This window comes from Haematobia irritans, chromosome 3 (assembly GCF_050003625.1).
Source record: "Haematobia irritans isolate KBUSLIRL chromosome 3, ASM5000362v1, whole genome shotgun sequence".
In the NCBI taxonomy this organism is placed as follows: Eukaryota; Metazoa; Arthropoda; class Insecta; order Diptera; family Muscidae; genus Haematobia; species Haematobia irritans.
This window is the reverse complement of record NC_134399.1, coordinates 131,551,104-131,572,857: the sequence shown is the minus strand read 5'-3', so window position 1 is coordinate 131,572,857 and position 21,754 is coordinate 131,551,104. Positions and strand designations below refer to the sequence as shown.

The 21,754-nt window shown below is 24.1% G+C and overlaps 1 protein-coding gene across 1 annotated transcript in view; it reads left to right on the top strand.

The window, feature by feature from the left end:
• LOC142231188 (uncharacterized) overlaps window positions 1-21,754 on the top strand; it is a 66,708-nt gene that overhangs the window by 20,168 nt on the left and 24,786 nt on the right. Inside the window, exons 7-14 of the mRNA XM_075301807.1 lie at window positions 2,344-2,500; window positions 2,834-2,945; window positions 9,628-9,787; window positions 9,924-10,051; window positions 10,114-10,155; window positions 17,514-17,546; window positions 17,614-17,738; window positions 18,716-18,833. Of these exons, the coding sequence (XP_075157922.1) occupies window positions 2,344-2,500; window positions 2,834-2,945; window positions 9,628-9,787; window positions 9,924-10,051; window positions 10,114-10,155; window positions 17,514-17,546; window positions 17,614-17,738; window positions 18,716-18,833 (875 nt within the window). The remainder of the gene's footprint in view (window positions 1-2,343; window positions 2,501-2,833; window positions 2,946-9,627; window positions 9,788-9,923; window positions 10,052-10,113; window positions 10,156-17,513; window positions 17,547-17,613; window positions 17,739-18,715; window positions 18,834-21,754) is intronic.

Below are 21,754 nucleotides of genomic sequence, written 5' to 3'. Positions count from 1 at the left end.
TTTTTTCTATAGCAAATTTTGCAAAATTTTATTTCTATAGAAAATTGTTGCAAAATTTTATCTCTATGGAAAATTGTCAAAATTTTATTTCATTAGAAAGTTTTGTCAACATTTTATTTCTATCGAAAATTTTGTCAAAATTTCATTTTTTTTAGAAAATTTAGTCAAAATGATATTTCTATTGAAAAATGTTGTCAAATTTTAACTTCTATAGAAAATATTGTCAATATTTTATTTCTATAGAAAATTTTTTAAAAATTTTATTTTTATATGTTTTTTTAATTGTATTTCTATAGATAATTTTGTCCAAATTTTATTTCTATAGAAAATTCTTCAAAATTATATTTCTATAGAAAATGTTGTAAAAATTTTATTTCTATAGAAAATTTTGTCAAAATTTTATTTCCATTGAAAATTTTGTCAAAATTTTATTTCTATTGAAAATTTTGTCAAAATTTTATTTCTATAGAAAATTTTGTCAAAATTTTATTTTTGTAGAAAATTTTCTCAAAATTATATTTCTATTGAAAAATTTTTGTCAAATTTTAACTTCTATAGAAAATTTTGTCTATATTTTATTTCTATAGAAAATTTGTTAAAAATTTTATTTCTATAGAATTTTTTTTAATTGCATTTCTATTGAAAATTCTGTCAAAATTTTATTTTAATAAAAAATTCTGTCAAAATTTTATTTCAATAGAAAATGTTGTAAAAATTTTATTTCTATAGAAAATGTCAAAATTTTATTCTAAAGAAATAAATACAAATTTTAGTTCTATAGAAACTTAAGTTTTAAATGTTATTCCTATAGAAAATTTTGGCAAAATTTTATTTCCATAGAAAATTCTTCAAAATTTTATTTCTATAAAAAAATTTGTCAAAATTTTATTTTTGCAGAAAATTTTGTCAAAATGTTATTTCTATTGAAAAATGTTGTCAAATTTTAACTTCTATAGAAACTTTTGTCAAAATTTTATTTCCATAGAAAATTCTTCAAAATTGTATTTCTATAGAAGATGTTGTAAAAATTTTATTTCTATAGAAAATTTTGTCAAAATTTTATTTCTATTGAAAATTTTGTCAAAATTTTATTTCTATAGAAAATTTTGTCAACATTTTATTTCTAAAGAAAATTTGTTAAAAATTTTATTTCTATAGAAATTTTTTAAAAAATTTTATTTCTATCGCAAATTTTGTCAAAATTTTATTTTTATAGAAAATTCTGTCAAATTTTATTTCAATAGAAAATGTTGTCAAAATGTTATTTCTATAGATAATATCAAAATTTTATTCTAAAGAAAATATAAGTACCTCTTAGTTGGAGATGAATATTTTAAAAATTCTACCAAATAATCAAGAATTCTATTAATCTACCATTTTTGGTAGAATTCTACAATTTTTGGTAGAATTCTACCACCTGTTGCAACCATGCTTCTGAGTCGATCTAGCAATGTCTGTCTGTTCCGATTTACACTCATACGGACCCAAAGACGAAAGTTTTACTCCGATTGTGTGCAGGCAGCAGTATTAACATTCTTATTACGCATGCCAAGCCAAATGTTGTCAAAATCGGGTCAAAATCATCAAGCTTTGTATATAGCAACAAATTTCAAGGATTTGATATGGTATCGAACATGTAGATCTACAAAGTGGTCCAGGGTATAAAATGTGTTGTTATAAATATATATGTAGAAGGTTTTTGGTATCTGTTCATATTATGAGTTTATGTCATAACTTAATTTATTGACAATAGTAGCCTATTGGTCTAAATTCTTTTAGACTTTTAAAATTCTAACGTTTGTCGGTATGCAACTGGCATCAAATGTGAAATTTAGAGCTAGAAATAAGATAATTTATATCGATCAATTTTTTATGGAGAGTACACCTTATAATTACAAATGAAAGTTATTAAAATGCTATTTAGTTATATTACCCGGAGTCGAGGCTGGTGAAAAATGCTGGAGTCGAAGTAGAGTAAAATAGGCTCGACTCCTTAGCCCTGATCCTTATACATACTTACTGTGAACAGTGGTTAAAATATTTTGTCAAAATTATTGTACAATGAAAACTGATATCGATTCGAAACTGTGTACATAAAAGGTACTAAATCATTCGGTGGAAGGGCTGGTACTACAGTACCGACCAGGCTAAAAAAGTATTAAAAAAACGTACTATAGTACTGCATTTTCCATCCCTGTTTCCGAGAGCACCTCAATTTTCCTTTATAAAAAATAAAAGTTTTGAAATCGAATATCGGAACATGGGGGAAAATTATAAAGTTTCGTTTTGGAATCACTCTGCAGTATATGATTCGATCCATAACCATAGTTTTCTTTTTTACAGTCAAAACACTATGCGTCTTTGGTTACCTCAACTATTTGCTTCACTACGGGAATTTCAAGAACTCTCTGCTGAATCTGTTCACAGTATGTGTGCCATATTAGAGTACAATGTTAATAAGACTGGTCTGGTCAAGGAAGCTTCAGATACATGTTCTGTGGTAAGTAAGCGAAATTGAAGATAAAGGAATTGCATTATTTTCTTAACCCTAAAGAAATTTAAAATTTGGCAATAACGAGAAGTTCATGGACTGAAGTCCGAGAATATGTCGATTGTTTCGTTATACAAAAAAAAAAATAATTATTTCAACTTACGATTCCCAATATCGGACCATGGAGGATAATCTTGTATAAATTTGAACCAAATGCAAAAAAAAAAATACAGCTAATCTAAAGATTGTATATCGTTTTTTTTTAAATAATTATTACATAGATAATTAAATCATTTATATCTAATATTAGAATATATTTTTGTTTCTTCACTTTTCCAATAGATTATCTCCCCATCATCGTATACTAATAATATTATTGTGGCATCATCATGTTTTGTACTATTTTTATTGGCTGGTACGCTTATTAATAAAGTGGGACATAAGCGTATACAAAGTGAGTAAAAATAAATTACAATATTTCATAACTGAAATGAAACGATTAAAAACATCCTTTCTACTTTGGTTAGGTAAATACGTTCCTAATGTAAAGAAAATCATTTTTAATTTAAAGACTTACCCCCATATTCATAAAAGTTCATGTAAACATTAAACCTACTATTACCATACGAATTCCATCGATAAACTGTCAGTAAATTATTATGAATATGGGCATTACTCTTTAAAATAGCTGAGAAAATGCATCTTGAAAAAAAGTTAAAAATTTTAAACTGAAAGATTTTATATCTTTGGTCTAAAGTTTTTATCTAAATTCTAAAAATAAATTTCGTGTTCTTGCATTACTTTGTAACAAAACGAAATAAAAATAAGATTAAGGGACTTGTAAGTTATATGAAAAGATGATGTACAGTGGGAGAAAATATGATTCAATTTGTAAGAGGAAAATTCCGAAATGTTTTCTCCATAAGGATTTAGCATAAAGGGCCCAAAATTGAGTTATCTCTCCCAGCCAGATCTATACTAAAGGCTGTGGAAAGGTTCATTCGCCCGAACCGAAACATGTACAGTCCAGGCGTGTATAGATTTGTATCTTTTCAATGGTTCTATTAACCATGTTCCTTAATCTATATATGTCCATAAAGCTCGAAAAATAATTGTATAATTAGATATAATGCATTTGGACGTCAATTGCCTGTTTCGTTATCAGGCTAACATGAAATATAATTTTTAAATTTCTTTATTTTGAAACAAAAACACATCTTTGATTCCTACCCAATACCAAAATCAATAAAGGAACGTCAACAAGTCATTACCCAAATTTTTAAGGATATTTATTAAAATAAATTAAAAATTAAAGAATGTAAACTAAAACTTTAAAAAGAAAATTATCTATGGAAATAAAATATTGACAAAATCTTCTACAGAAATAATATTTTGAAAAGATTTTCTGTGGAAATAAAGGTTTGAAAAATTTTCTATGGCAATAAAATTTTGACAGAATTTTCTATAGAAATAAAATTTTCACAAATTATCCATAGAGACAAAAATTGAGTTCCTTTAGTAGTAATTTTTTTACAAAATTTTCTATACATATAAAATTTTCTATATAAATAAAATTGTGATAAACTTTTCTATACAAATAAAATTGTCACAAAAATTTCCTTTAGAAATACAATTTTGACGAAATTTTCTGTAGAAATAAAATTTTGACAAAATGTTCTAAAGAAATAAAATTTTGACAAAATTTTCTATAGGAAAAAAGTTTGGTCACATTTTTTATAGAAATAATATTTTGCCAAATTTTTCTATAGAAATAATATTTTGACAAAATTTTCTACGGAAATAAAATTTTGACGAAATTTTCTATGGTAATAACATTTTGAGAAAAGTTTCTATAGAAATAAAATTTTGACAAAATTTTCTATAGAAATAAAGTTTTGACAAAATTTTCTATAGAAATAAAATTTTGACAAAATTTTTTTCAGAAATATAATTTTCTATAGAAAAAAATTTACAATATTTTCTATAGAAAAAAAATGACAATATTTTCTATAGAAATAAAATAATGACATAATTTTCTATAGAAATAAAAAAATATTCTATAGAAATAAAATTTTGACAGAAATTTCCATAGAAATAAAATTTTGAAACAAAAACTTTTCTATGGAAATAAAATTTTGACAGAATTTTCTATAGAACTAAAATTTTGACGAAAATTTTCAAAATTTTCTATAGAAAAAAATTGTGTTCCTATAGAAATAATGTTTTACAAAATTTTCTATACAACTAAAATTTTGACAACATTTTCTTTATAAAAAAAAATTTGACGAAATTTTCTACAGAAATAAAATTTTGACAACATTTTCTATACAAATGAAATTGTGAAAAAAATTTCTCTAGGAATAAAACTATGACAAAATTTTCTATACAAATAAAATTGTGACAAAATGTTCTCTAGGAATAAAATTGTGACAAAATGTTCTCTAGGAAATAAAATTTTGATTAAAACTTTAGAAATAAAATTTTGATTAAAACTTCCTTTAGAAATAAAATTTTGACAAAATTTTCTATAGGAATAAAACTATGACAAATTTTCTATACAAATAAAATTGTGACAAAAGGTTCTCTAGGAATAAAATTATGACAAAATTTTCTATACAAATAAAATAATGAAAAAATTTTCTATACAAATAAAATTATAACAAAACTTTCTTTAGAAATAAAATTTTGATAAAATTTTCTACGGAAATAAAAAAAAATATTCTATAGAAATAAAATTTCGACAAAAAATTTCCATAGAAATAAAATTTTGAAAAAAAAATTAAATGGAAATAAAATTTTGAAAAAAAATTTTATTTCTATGGAAATAAAATTTTGACAGAATTTCCTATAGAAATAAAATGTTCACAAAATTGTCTATAGAAAAAAATTCGGTTCCTTTAGAAATAATTTTCTATACAACTTAAATTTTGACAAAATTTTCTTTAGAAAAAAAATTTCGAAGAAATTTTCTGTAGAAATAAAATTTTGACAACATTTTCTATACAAATAAAATTGTGACAAAATTTTCTCTAGAAATAAAACTATGACAACTTTTTCTATACAAATAAAATTGTGACAAAGTGTTCTCTAGGAATAAAATTATGACAAAATTTTGTATACAAATAAAATTGTAACAAAATTTCCTTTAGAAATAAAATTTTGACAAAACTTTCTTTAGAAATAAACTTTTGACAAAATTTTCTACGGAAATAAAAAAAATATTATATAGAAATAAAATTTTGACAAAAATTTTTATAGAAATAAAATTTTGACAAAAATTTTTATAGAAATAAAATTTTGACAAAAATTTTCTATGGAAATAAAATTTTGAAAAAAAAAATTCTATGGAAATAAAACTGTGACAGAATTTTCTTTAGAAGTAAAATTTTCTATAGAAAAAAATTAGGTTCCTATAGAAATAATATTTTACAACATTTTCTTTACAACTAAAATTGTGACAAAATTTTCTATACAAATAAAATTGTAACAAAATTTAGAAATAAAAATTTGACAAAACTTTCTGTAGAAATAAAAAAAATTTTGACAAAATGTTCTATGGAAATAAAATTTTGAGAAAATTTTCTATAGAAATAAAATTTTGATAAAACTTTATTTAGAAATAAAATTTTGACGAAATTTTCTACGGAAAAAAAATATTCTATAGAAATAAAATTTCGACAAAAAAATCCCATAGAAATAAAATTTTCTATGGAAATAAAATTTAGAAAAAATTTTTTATGGAAATAAAATCTTGACAGAATTTCCTATAGAAATAAAATTTTCTGTAGAAAAAAATTAGGTTCCTATAGAAATAATATTTTGCAACATTTTCTTTACAACTAAAATTTTGGCAAAATTTTCTTTAGAAAAAAAAATTTAACGAAATTTTCTGTTGAAATAAAATTTTGACAACATTTTCTATACAAATAAAACTGTGACAACATTTTCTCTAGAAATTAAATAATGACAAAATTTTCTATACAAATAAAATTGTAACAAAATTTTCTTTAGAAATAAAATTTTGACAACATTTTCTAAAGAAATAAAATGTTGACCAAATTTTCTATAGTAAAAAAATTTGGCAATATTTTCCATAGAAATAACATTTTGCCAAAATTTTCTATAGAAATAATATTTTTACAAAATTTTCTACGGAAATAAAATTTTGACAAAATTTTCTATATAAATAAAATGTTGCCAAATTTTCTATAGAAATAACATTTTGACAAAATTTTCTATAGAAATTAAAGTAATGACTAAATTTTCTATAGAAATAAAATAATGAAAAAATTTTCTATAGAAATAAAATTTTGACAAAAATTTCTATAGAAATAAAATTAGAAAAAAATCAGTGGAAATAACAATTTGACAGAGTTTTCTATAGAAATAAAATTTTCACAAAATTTTCTATAGAAAAAATTGGGTTCCCTCAGATATGTCACCAGCATTACTGAGGTGGGATAATCCACCGCTGAAAAACTTTTTGGTGTTCGGTCGAAGCAGGAATCGAACCCACGACCTTGTGTATGCAATGCGGGCATGCTAACCAGTGCATCACGGTGGTTCCTACAGAAATAGCGTTTAACAATACAACTAAATTTTTTACAAAATTTTCTATACAAAGAAAATTGTGACAAAATGTTCTATACAAATAAAATTGTGACAAAATTTTCTATACAAATAAAATTGTGCCAAATTTTCTTTAGAAATTAAATTCTGACAACATTTTCTAAAGAAATAAATACAATTTTTTATAGGAAAAAAGTTTGGCAAAATTTTCTATAAAACTATGACAAATTTTTCTACACAAATAAAATTGTGACAAAGTGTTCTCTAGGAATAAAATTATGACAAAATTTTCTATACAAACAAAATTGTAACAAAATTTCCTTTAGAAATAAAATTTTGACAAAACTTTCTTTAGAAATAAACTTTTGACAAAATTTTCTACGGAAATAAAAAAATATTCTATAGAAATAAAATTTTGACAAAAATTTCCATAGAAATAAAATTTTACAAAAATTTTCTATGGAAATAAAATTTTGAAAAAAAATTTCTATGGAAATAAAACTGTGACAAAATTTTCTTTAGAAATAAAATTTTCACAAAATTTTCTATAGAAAAAAATTAGGTTCCTATAGAAATAATATTTTACAACATTTTCTTTACAACTAAAATTGTGACAAAATTTTCTATACAAATAAAATTGTAACAAAATTTAGAAATAAAAATTTGACAAAACTTTCTGTAGAAATAAAAAAAAATTTGACAAAATGTTCTATGGAAATAAAATTTTGAGAAAATTTTCTATAGAAATAAAATTTTGATAAATATTTATTTAGAAATAAAATTTTGACGAAATTTTCTACGGAAAACAAAAATATTCTATAGAAATAAAATTTCGACAAACAAATCCCATAGAAATAAAATTTTCTATGGAAATAAAATTTAGAAAAAATTTTCTATGGAAATAAAATTTTGACAGAATTTCCTATGGAAATAAAATTTTCACAAAATTTTCTATAGAAAAAAATTTGGTTCCTATAGAAATAATATTTTGCAACATTTTCTTTACAACGAAAATTTTGGCAAAATTTTCTTTAGAAAAAAAAATTTTAACGAAATTTTCTGTAGAAATAAAATTTTGACAACATTTTCTATACAAATAAAACTGTGACAACATTTTCTCTAGAAATTAAATAATGACAAAATTTTCTATACAAATAAAATTGTAACAAAATTTTCTTTAGAAATAAAATTTTGACAACATTTTCTGTAGAAATAAAATTTTGACAACATTTTCTAAAGAAATAAAATTTTGACCAAATTTTCTATAGTAAAAAAATTTGGCAATATTTTCCATAGAAATAACATTTTGCCAAAATTTTCTATAGAAATAATATTTTGACAAAATTTTCTACGGAAATAAAATTTTGACAAAATTTTCTATATAAATAAAATGTTGCCAAATTTTTTATAGAAATAACATTTTGACAAAATTTTCTATAGAAATTAAAGTAATGACTAAATTTTCTATAGAAATAAAATAATGAAAAAATTTTCTATAGAAATAAAATTTTGACAAAAATTTCTATAGAAATAAAATTAAACAAAAATCAGTGGAAATAACAATTTGACAGAGTTTTCTATAGAAATAAAATTGTCACAACATTTTCTATAGAAAAAATTGGGTTCCCTCAGATATGTCACCAGCATTACTGAGGTGGGATAATCCACCGCTGAAAAACTTTTTGGTGTTCGGTCGAAGCAGGAATCGAACCCACGACCTTGTGTATGCAAGGCGGGCATGCTAACCAGTGCATCACGGTGGTTCCTACAGAAATAGCGTTTAACAATACAACTAAATTTTTGACAAAATTTTCTATACAAAGAAAATTGTGACAAAATGTTCTATACAAATAAAATTGTGACAAAATTTTCTTTAGATATTAAATTCTGACAACATTTTCTAAAGAAATAAATACAATTTTTTATAGGAAAAAAGTTTGGCAAAATTTTCTATAGAAATAACATTTTGCCAAAATTTTCTATAGAAATTGAATTTTGACAAAATATTTTATAGAAATAAAATCTTGACACAATATTCTATAGAAATAAAATTAGACAAAATATTCTATAGAAATAAAATTTTGACAAAAAAAAAAATTAAGAACAATTTTTATAGAAATGAAATTTTAAGAAAAATTTCTTTGGAAATGAAATTTTGACAAAATATTCAATAGAAATAAAATTTTGACAAAATTTTCTATAGAAATAAAATTTTGACAAAATTTTCTATAGAAATAAAATTTTGACATAATTTTCTATAGAAATAAAATTTTAACAAAATTCCTATAGAAATAAAATTTTGACAAAATTTTCTATAGAAAAATAAAGTTTGAGAAATTTTTTTAGAAATAAAATTTTGACATCATTTTATTTTATCAAATTGTATTTCCATATTTTCTATAAAAATGGAATTTTGACAAACTTTTCTATGGAAACAAAATTTTAATAGATAAAATTTTGACAAAAGTTCCTAAAGAAACAAATTGTGACAATTTTTTTTTTATATAAATAAAGCTATCTTATCTTCTTCCCTTTGAAGTTTATATATTAATTATTCCTTATTTTAGTTGGAGCTTTACTAATATCGGGTGTATGTGGATTTGCGTTGTATTGGTCCAATACAACAATGTCGACACTGATTATAACCTCTTTATATGCCTGTATGGGTAGCTTATCGGCCACATCTGCTGTTGGTACGTCGACAGTTTTGTTTCCAACTTCACTCAGGTAAATGTATTTGTTTTTAAATTTATTTTAAATTATGATTTGTATTTATTTTCATCTCAATCAATGAAGAATAAAATTTTAATGGTTATTTCTTATATTTATAACTTAAATCTTTGTATTTCTGATTTATTTCTAGAACCATGGTGGTATGCGTATCGCTGATGTTCGGACGTATTGGTTCCATATTTGGTAATGTCTTATTCCCTGTATTCATGTCTTTTGGCTGTGTGCCACCTTTCCTCATGGTTGGTGGCGTGATGTTCGGTAATACTTTATCTGTAGTATATTTTAATTAAAAATTAATTATTTTTTCCTTATTTTTACAGTTGCTTGTATTTTATCGGCATTGCTACCTAGTACCCAAAAAAGTGATCTCAAATAAATATTTTTAAAATAATTATCCGTGTTTATTTGTAAACAAATTATCTAAGGGTTTACTTAATAAGCCTTAATAGGGTAGAGGAAACTTATAAATCGCACAAATTCTTTCCATAATCAATTTGTTTTCCTTGCATAGAAACTTTGTTAGTTATGAATTCCACAACTTCTAAATGTAATGATTTTCTTCATATCGATTCATTTTTTTTTTTTTCATTGCAAAACATATTTGACTATCACAGTGGTATAAACCAAACAGCCGAAATCCAAAAATGACACAGTTATTTTCAATGCATTATTTAAAAATAAAGAAACTGGTTTTCCGTGCCACCTAATCTGGCCACATACCACACAGTGCTCCACATATGCAACAAATGCATGTCCATAAAAAATTTCGATACCTTATTGATATAAAAATGTTGTGTAAGTTCATATCTATAGAAAATTTTGTCAAAATTTTATTTCTATAGAAAATTTTGTTTAAATTTTATTTCTATAGTACATTTTTTCAACATTTTATATTTATAGAAAATTTTTGCAAAATTTTATATCTATAGAAATTTTTTTAAAAACTTTATTTATATTTTTTTTAAAATTTTATTTGTAGAAAAAAGTTTGTCCAAATTTTATTTCTTTAGAAAAATTTGTCAAAAATATTATTTCTATAGAAAGTTTTTAAACATTTTATTTCTATAGAAAATTTTCTCAAAATTTTTTTCGTATAGAAAATTTTGTCAAAATTTTACATTTATAGAAAATTTTGTCAAAATTCAATTTCTTTAGAAAAATATGTCAAAATTTTATTTCTATAGAAAATTTTGTCAAAATTTTAATTCTATAGAAAATTTTATCAAAATTGTATTTCTTTAGAAAATTTTATCAAAATATTATGTCTTTATTTGCAATCTATTTTTTGTAGAAAATTTTGTCAAAATCGTACTTCTATGAAAACGTTCTCAAAATTTTATTTCTATATAAATTTTGTCAAAATTTTACTTCTATGAAAACGTTCTCAAAATTTTATTTCTATATAAATTTTATCAAAATTTTATTTCTATAGAAAATTTCGATAGAAAATGTTGTCAAAATTTTATTTTTGTAGAAAATTTTAGCGAAAATTTTATTTGTAGAGAAAAGTTTGCCAAAATTTTATTTCTATAGAAAAATTTGTCAAAATTTTGTTTCTATAGAAAATTTTGTCAAAATTTAATTTCTATAGAAAGTTTTTGTCAAAATTTTATTTCTATAGAAAATTTGGTCAAAATTTTATTTCCATAGCAAAATATTTCAAAATTCTCTTTTTATGGAAAATTTTGTCAAAACTTTATTTCTAAAGAAAAGTTTGTCAAAATTTTGTTTCTATAGAAAATTTTGTTAAAATATTATTTCTGTAGAAAGTTTTTTAAAAATTTTATTTCTATAGAAAATTTTCTCAAAACTTTCTTCCTATAGAAAATTTTCTCAAAATTGCATTTCTATAGAAAACGTTGTCAAAATTTTATTTCTATAGCAAATTTTGTCAAAATTTTATTTCTATAGAAAATTTTGTCAAAATATTATTTCTATAGAAAATTTTGTCAAAATATTATTTCTATAGAATTTTTTTTTTAAAATTTCTTTTCTATAGACAATTTTGTCACAATTTTATTTCTATAGAAAATTTTGTCAACATTTCAATTCTATAGAAATTTTTTTAAAAAATTTATTTCTGTAGAAATTTTTGTCAAAATTTTATTTCTATAGAAAATTTTGTCACAATTTTATTTCTATAGAAAATTTTGTCAAAATGTTATTTCTGTAGAAAATGTTTAAAAAATTTATTTCTATAGAAAATTTTGTCAAATTTTTATTTCCACAGAAAATTTTGTCAAAACTTTTTTTCTACAGAAAATTTTGTCACAATTTTATTTCTATTTGGTCAAAATTTTAATTCTATAGAAAAATTTTTAAAAATTTTATTTCTATAGAAAATGTTTTAAAAATTTTAATTTCTATAGAAAATTTTGTCAAAATTGTATTTCTGCAGAAAATTTTGTCAAAATTGTATTTCTGTAGAAAATTTTGTCAAAATTTAATTTCAGTAGAAAATTTTGTCAAAATTTTATTTCTATAGACAATTTTGTCAAAATTCTATTTCTGCAAATTGTATTTCTGCAGAAAATTTTGTCAAAATTGTATTTCTGTAGAAAATTTTGTCAAAATTTAATTTCAGTAGAAAATTTTGTCAAAATTTTATTTCTATAGACAATTTTGTCAAAATTCTATTTCTATAGAAAATTTTGTTTAAATTTTATTTCTATGGAACATTTTTTAAAAATTTTAGAAAATATAAAAATAGAAAATTTGTCAAAATTATATTTCTATAGAAAATTTTGTCAAAATTTTATTTCTATTGAATTTTATTGCTATAGAAATTTTTTGCATTTTTTTTATAGGAAATTTTTTGAAAATTTTGTTTCTATCGAAAATTTTGTTAAAATTTTATTTTTATCGAAAATTTGGTTAAAATTTTATTTCTATCGAAAATTTTGTAAAAATTCCATTTCTTTAGAAAATTTTGTCAAAATTTAATGTCTATAAAAAATTTTGTCAGAATTGCATTGCAAAATTTTTGTCAAAATTTTATTTCCACATAAAATTTTGTCAAAATTTTATTTCTATTTTGTTGAAATTTTAATTCTATAGAAAATTAAATTTTTTTTTTTTTTTTTTTTTGTAGAAAATGTTTTAAAAATTTAATTTCTATAGAAACTTTTGTCAAAATTGTATTTCTGTGGAAACTTTTTTCAAAATTGTATTTCTGTAGAAAATTTTGTCAAAATTTAATTGCAGTAGAAAATTTTGTCAAAATTTTATTTGTATAGACAATTTTGTCAGAATTCTATTTCTATAGAAAATTTTGTTTAAATTTTATTTCTACAGAACATTCTTTAAAAATTTTAGAAAATAGAAATATAGAAAATTTTGTCAAAATTTTATTTCTATAGAAAATTTTGTCAAAATTTTATTTCTATTGAAAATATTGTCTAAATTTTATTTCTATTGAAAATGTTTTCTAAATTTTATTTCTATAGAAAATTTTGTAAAAATTTTATTTCTATAGAAAATTTTGTCAAAATGTCATTTCCATTTTTACAAAATGGTTAGCATACCCGCCTTGCATACATAAGGTCGTGGGTTCGATTCCTGCCTCGACCGAACACCAAAAAGTTTTTCAGCGGTGGATTATCCCACCTCAGTAATGCTGGTGACATCTCTGAGGGTTTCAAAGCTTCTCTAAGTGGTTTCACTGCTATGTGGAACGCCGTTCGGACTCGGCTATAAAAAGGAGGTCCCTTGTCATTGAGCTTAACATAGAATCGGGCAGCACTCAGTGATAAGAGAGAACTTCACCACTGTGGTATCACAATGGACTGGTATCACAATGGACTGAGCCTGAAATATGGGGCTGCCACTTAACCTAACGTAGGTCTATAGAAAATTTTGTAAAAATGTTATTGCTATAGAAAATTTTGTCAAAATTGTATTTCTATAGAAAATTTTGTAAAAATTGTATTTCTATAGAAAATTTTTTCAAAATCCTATTTCTATAGATAATTTTTTCAAAATTTTATTTCTGTAGACAATTTTGTCACAATTTTATTTCTATTTTGTCAAAATTTTAATTCTATAGAAAATTTTTAAATTTCTATAGAAAATGTTTTAAAAATTAATTTTCTATAGAAAATTTTGTCAAAATTGTATTTCTATAGAAAATTTTGTTTAAATTTTATTTCTATGGAACATTTTTTAAAAATTTTAGAAAATAGAAAAATAGAAGATTTGTCAAAATTGTATTTCTATAGAAAATTTGGTCAAAATTTTATTTCTATTGAAAATATCGTCTAATTTTTATTGCTATAGAAATTTTTTGCAAATTTCTTTTATAGGAAATTTTTTGAAAATTGTATTTCTATCGAAAATTTTTTTAAAATTTTATTTCTCTCGAAAATTTGGTTAAAATTTTATTTCTATCGAGAATTTTTTAAAAATTTTAGTTCTTTAGAAAATTTTGTCTAAATTCTTTAGAAAATTTTGTCAAAATTTAATTTCTATAAAAAATTTTGTCAAAATTGTATTGCTAAATTTTTGTCAAAATTTCATTTTCTATTTTGTCGAAATTTTATTTCTATAGAAATTTTTAAAAAATTTTTTTTTCTGTAGAAAATGGTTTAAAAATTTAATTTCTATTGAAACTTTTGCCAAAATTGTATTTCTGCGGAAACTTTTTTCAAAATTGTATTTCTGTAGAAAATTTTGTCAAAATTTTATTTGTATAGAAAATTTTGTCAGAATTCTATTTCTATAGAAAATTTTGTTTGAATTTTATTTCTACAGAACATTCTTTAAAAATTTTAGAAAATAGAAATATAGAAAATTTTGTCAAAATTTTATTTCTATAGAAAATTTTGTCAAAATTTTATTTCCATAGAAAATTTTGTCAAAATTTTATTGCTATAGAATTTTTTTGCAAAATTTTATTTCTGTAGGAAATTTTGTCAAAATGTTATTTCCATTTTGACAAAATGGTTAGCATACCCGTCTTGCATACATAAGGTCGTGGGTTCGATTCCTGCTTCGACCGAACACCAAAAAGTTTTGCAGCTGTGGATTATCCCACCTCAGTAATGCTGGTGACATTTCTGAGGGTTTCAAAACTTCTCTAAGTGGTTTCACTGCAATGTGGAACGCCGTTCGGACTCGGTTATAAAAATGAGGTCCCTTGTCATTGAGCTTAACATGGAATCGGGCAGCACTCAGTGATAAGAGAGAAGTTCACCAATGTGGTATCACAATGGACTGAATAGTCTAAGTGAACCTGATATATCGGGCTGCCACCTAACCTTATTTCCATAGAAAATTTTGTCAAAATTTGATTTCCATAGAAAATTTTGTCAAAATTTTATTTTTATAGAAAATTTTTTAAAAATTTTATTTCTATAGAAAATTTTGTCAAAATTTTATTTCTATAGAAAATTTTGTCAAAATTCTATTTCTATAGAAAATTTTGTCAAAATTTTATTTCTATAGAACATTTTTTAAAAATTTTAGAAAATAGAAAATTTTGTCAAAATTCTATTTCAATAGAAAATTTTGTCAAAATTTTATTTCTATTGAAAATGTTGTCTAAATTTTATTGGTATAAAAAATTCTATCAAAATTTTATTTCTATAGAAAATTTTGTAAAAATTTTATTTCTATAGTAAATTTTGTAAACATTTTACTTCTATAGAAAATTTTGTCTATATTTTATTTCTATAGAAAATTTTGTCAAAATTTTATTTCCATAGAAAATTTTGTCAAAATTTTATTTTTATAGAACATTTTTTAAAAATTTTATTTATATAGAAAATTTTGTCAACATTTTATTTTGTATAGAAAATTTTGTAAAAATTTTATTTCTATTGAAAATGTTGTCTAAATTTTATTGCTATAGAAATTTTTTGCAAAATTTTATTTCTATAGGAAATTTATTAAAAATTTTATTTCTATAGAAAATTTTGTTAAAATTTTATTTCTATCGAAAATTGTGTTAAAATTTTGTTTCTATCGAAAATTTTTTAAAAATTCTATTTCTTTAGAAAATTTTGTCAAAATTTTATTTTTATAGAAATTTTTTAAAAATTTTATTTCTATAGAAAATTTTGTCAAAATTTTATTTCTATAGAAAATTTTGTCAAAATTCTATTTCTATAGAAAATTTTGTCAAAATTTTATTTCTATAGAACATTTTTTAAAAATTTTAGAAAATAGAAAATTTTGTCAAAATTCTATTTCAATAGAAAATTTTGTCAAAATTTTATTTCTATTGAAAATGTTGTCTAAATTTTATTGGTATAAAAAATTGTATCAAAATTTTATTTCTATAGAAAATTTTGTAAAAATTTTATTTCTATAGTAAATTTTGTAAACATTTTACTTCTATAGAAAATTTTGTCTATATTTTATTTCTATAGAAAATTTTGTCAAAATTTTATTTCTATAGAAAATTTTGTCAAAATTTTATTTCCATAGAAAATTTTGTCAAAATTTTATTTTTATAGAACATTTTTTAAAAATTTTATTTATATAGAAAATTTTGTCAACATTTTATTTTGTATAGAAAATTTTGTAAAAATTTTATTTCTATTGAAAATGTTGTCTAAATTTTATTGCTATAGAAATTTTTTGCAAAATTTTATTTCTATAGGAAATTAATTAAAAATTTAATTTCTATAGAAAATTTTGTTAAAATTTTATTTCTATCGAAAATTGTGTTAAAATTTTGTTTCTATCGAAAATTTTTTAAAAATTCTATTTCTTTAGAAAATTTTGTCAAAATTCTATTTTTATAGAAATTTTTTAAAAATTTTATTTCTATAGAAAATTTTGTCAAAATTTTATTTCTATAGAAAATTTTTAAAAAATTTTATTTCTATAGAAAATTTTGTCAAAATTTTATTTCTATAGAAAATTTTATCACAATTTTATTTCTATATAAAATTTTGTCTTTTGACAAATTTTAAAATATCAATTTATTCCATCGAAACACTGTTTTATTATGGTCACAATCACTTTTGCATCAAGAGTTGCCTGCTTAATCACACCTGACCATGTTTTTAAACTGCATTTGTGACCATTGTAACTAGCATCACTATTACATTCGGTTTGAAATTGATGGAAGAAAAGAGCTTGCAAAATTTTCGTCATCATAATTCCGACAATGACAATTTAGATTTCACAAAAAAAGAAAGATAAAAACATTAAAACATTTCACCAAGGTGATGAGTGCTAACGGCGCGATGATAACTTGACACTGAGATAAGATCAAATAGTAAATAAAAATGGTATAAAGTGTAAATTTTATGGCAAAAGAAAAAGTTGAAAATCATAAAAATTTGTAATTGCATTTTAATTCAATACTTCAATGACATTTAAAAAAACTCAATCATAATTTTGAAATATTTATAAATTTCCAAAGAATAATCGTAGTGAAAGAAATGATCTTCTATGTAGAAAACCTCACCATTTGCGAATTTGTGTTATAATTTATGAGTGCAGATAAAACATGATTTGCTTCGTCTTTGTTGGCCACAGATAAATGTGAAATTCATAAGAGAATCATCATTCTTGGGGATTAGTTAGTAAGATTTGAAGCGTTTGACGGAACACTCTATCACGATAATAGTAAGTGATTTTTGTGTTTTATCAAAGTACAACGAAAATTTTTTTCTCATCAAGAGATGCGGTTCTCGTACACATTGAAAATCTAAAAACCATATAAACTAATCCAAATATTGGTTATAACAACTATAAATCTTTGCAATGGGGTCCATGACAAACAGTGATAGCAAAGTTCAAGGTGTGTTGCAAGTTTTCAAAATCTAAATATGAATTCGGATATTAACAAATTTCTTGTTAAATTTTAGATAATTGGAATAATAATCGCTTCCATCAACATGGAGATGTGGATATTCCAGCTGATTATGAGACTGCTGTAAAAGCTTGTGGATTTGGACGTTTTAATTTATTATTGCTAATTGTCGCCTTACCGCACGGTTGAAAAAGACTGTTTTTCATATGTTTGGCTATAAACATTATATGTTTGGAACACAAATTTTTAAACACAATATTTTTGAGTGCAAGCATATAATGTTCATAAACTAGCATAACATGTTTGGGACATATATGTTAATATGTTAGAACATATTATGTTTGGGACATAAAATGTTTGTAAATATAATATGCTTGGATGCAAACATATATTAATTTAGAAATAGCCTATAAACATATATGTGTTTAGTAGCTTGGAGCGCTATTTAACAGGGAGCGATTTTGAATTAAGTTGGTGGTTGTTGCTTGTTATTACAAAATTAACATTTTATTTTTCCTTGGGCAATTGATCAGCTACTTCTTTGATCCTTACAAACTGTGTGGTCCGCTGTTCGAATCCCCGTCCGGCAAAAGGTAAAATAAAAAAAAAAAAATCATAAAATTGAATAATTTATTCTACAATGTTTGTATTACAGAAAAAGGTGCTAAGAACTAAAAAATCTCGTGGAAGTGAGAAAGATGTGGGGGAATATACAATTGGGCAGAAACAAAATTTTGAGCATTCAGGTCGAAAACCTATGTTGTTAGCACCTATATTACCTGTTTATTTTCATAATTCATTATGATTGTAAATATATAAATAAATAAATAAAATTTTGAGCACAATATTGTTTGGGAGAATTTTTTTAAGCATATAATATTTTTGGGTGCAAAATACTTCCAAACATATTATATGGTCACATAATAACATATTGTTTTTTGGAAGACAACATTATTGAATTTGGATGCAAAAATACAAAATGTTTGGAAATTGACTACCCAAACATATATTTTTTTAGACCAATATGCTTTCAAACATATTATATATTGGAAGAGATCAAACATATAAATGTTTGGGCAATACCCAAAAATGTATATGCTTGAAGCAAAATATGTTTGGGAGTATATGTTACAGAAGCGATTTTTTGTGAGCGTGCGGCCGTTATGGCCACTGTGATTGAGACAGCTGTTGTCTCGTATATTCTACCAAGTGCAGAGTGTGATCTTAATCTGGATCTAATTGATAAGGGAATTCTCAATGCCATCACCTATTGTGGTAATTAAATTTAATTTTTACTTGTCACACACAGAAAAAAACAGTAAACTGTTCTATAGGAAGAATGAACTACCTCCTGCGAGAATTGAACTAAATTGTACTCCACATTTTGTGATTTTCACAAAGGGTTGTTAAAACCAGGAAACTAATCCTCTCATAGAAAAATTAAAAGAAAAGAAACAACAAGTAAGGAAAGTCTAAAGTCGGGCGGGGCCGACTATATTATACCCTGCACCACTTTGTACATCTAAATTTTCGATACCATATCACATCCGTCAAATATGTTGGGTGCTCTATATAAAGGTTTGTCCCAAATACATACATTTAAATATCACTCGATTTGGACAGAATTTGATAGACTTTTACAAAATCTATAGACTCAAAATTTAAGTTGGCTAATGCACTAGGGTGGAACACAATTTTATTAAAAAAAATATGGGAAACATTTAAATCTGAAGCAATTTTAAGGAAACTTCGCAAAAGTTTATTTATGATTTATCGCTCGATATATATGTATTAGAAGTTTAGGAAAATTAGAGTCAATTTTACAACTTTTCGACTAAGCAGTGGCGATTTTACAAGTAAAGTGGTAGTATTTTAACCATTTTAGTCGAAATCAGAAAAACATATATATGGGAGCTATATCTAAATCTGAACCGATTTCAATCAACTTGAGTACAATTAACTACACTACTAGTTGTGCTCCTAGTGCAAAATTTCAACCAAATTGGGCCAAAACTCTGGCTTCTAGGAACATATTATTCCATATCGGGCGAAAGATATATATATGGGAGCTATATCTAAATCTAAACCCATTTCAATCAAATTGGGCACACATGACTATACTACGAATTGTACTTCGTGTGCAAAATTTGAACCAAATTGAACCAAAACTCTGGCTTCTAGGACCATAATAGTCCATATCGGGGGAAAGATATATATGGGAGCTATATCTAAATCTGAACCGATTTCAATAAAATTTGGTACACTTGACTATAGTACTAATTGTTCTTCTTGTGCAATTAAGCAAATTAGGGTAAAACTCTGGCTTCTGAGGCCATATAAGTCTATATCGGGTGAACCGATTTCTTCCAAAATCAATAGGGTTCTATTCTGAGCCAAACCACATACTTGTGCCAAATTTGAAGTCGATTGGACTAAAACTGCGACCTAGACTTTGATTACAAAAATGTGTTCACGGACAGACGGACATGGCTATATCGACTCAGGAGCCCACCCTGAGCATTTTTGCAAAAGACACCATGTTTTTTGGTACATTTATCCTACCAATATAAAAATATTTTTATACCCTCCACTATAGGATGGGGGTATATTAACTTGGTCATTCCGTTTGTAACACATCGATATATTGCTCTAAGACCCCATAAGGTATATATATTCTGGGTCGTGGTGAAATTCTGAGTCGATCTGAGCATGTCCGTCCATCCGTCTGTTCAAATCACGCTAACTTCCAAACGAAACAAGCTATCGACTTGAAACTTGGCACAAGTAGTTGTTATTGATGTAGGTCGGATGGTATTGCAAATGGGTCATATCGGTCCACTTTTACGTATAGCCCCCATATGAACGGACCCCCAAATTTGGTTTGCGATTGCTCTAAGAGAGGCAAATTTCATCCGATCCGCCTGAAATTTGGTACATGGTGTTAGTATATGGTCTCTAACAACCTTGCAAAAATTGGTCCACATCGGTCCATAATTACATATAGCCCCCATATAAACCGATCCCCCGATTTGGCTTGCGGAGCCTCTAAGAGAAGCAAATTTCATCCGATCCGGCTGAAATGTTTTACATGGTGTTAGTATATGGTATCTAATGACCATGCAAAAATTGGTCCACATCGGTCCATAATTATATATAGCCCCCATATAAACCGATCACCAGATTTGACCTCCGGGACCTCTTGGAAGAGCAAAATTCATCCGATTCGGTTGAAATTTGGTACGTGATGCTAGTATATGGTATCCACCAACCATGCAGGAATTGGTTCATATCAGTCCATAATTATATATAGCCCCCATATAAACCGATTCCCAGATTTGACCTCCGGAGCCTCTTAGAGGAGCAAAATTCATCCGACCGGTTGAAATTTGCAACGTGGTGTTAGTATAAGGTCGCTAATAACCATGCCAAAATTGGTTCATATCGGTCTATAGTTATATATAGGCGATCCCCAATCACACAAAAATTGGTCCTTATAGGTTCATAATCATGGTTGCCACTAGAGCCAAAAATAATCTACAAAAATTTTATTTTTATAGAAAACATTGTCAAAATGTTATTTCTATAGAAAATTTTGTCAAAATTTTATTTCTATAGAAAATTTTGTCAGAATTTTATTTCTATAGAAAATTTAAACTTAATTATATACGTATTTAATCGGCCTTTTTTAGTTTAATATATACCACGTATGGACTATGTGGCATATATTACGGTGTTAGGAAGTTTTAAGATACCTTGCCATCGGCAAGTGTTACCGCAACCCAAGTAATTCGATTGTGGATGACAGTCTTCAGTAGAAGTTTCTACGCAATCCATGGTGGAGGGTACATAAGCTTCGGCCTGGCCGAACTTACGGCCGTATATACTTGTTTATTTTACAACATTGTTAGACCGGGGACTTATCATCCAACCTGTTAAGTAAATATTATTTCAGTGTATAAGAACGAATAACTTGAATTTCGTTTCCTAGTACCAAGTTCGCAACGGCCAAATTTGTAAGTGAATTGTGTCTTAAATATAACATATATCCGGTGGATCGGAATCACTACAAAATTCAATCAATTGGAAATCTTCATTTCTTTTTAAACAACAAGAATTGTTTTTTGGTACATTTATCCTACCAATATAAAAATATATTTTTGTTTAATTTTGCAACATTGAAAGCCATTGATTTTGGC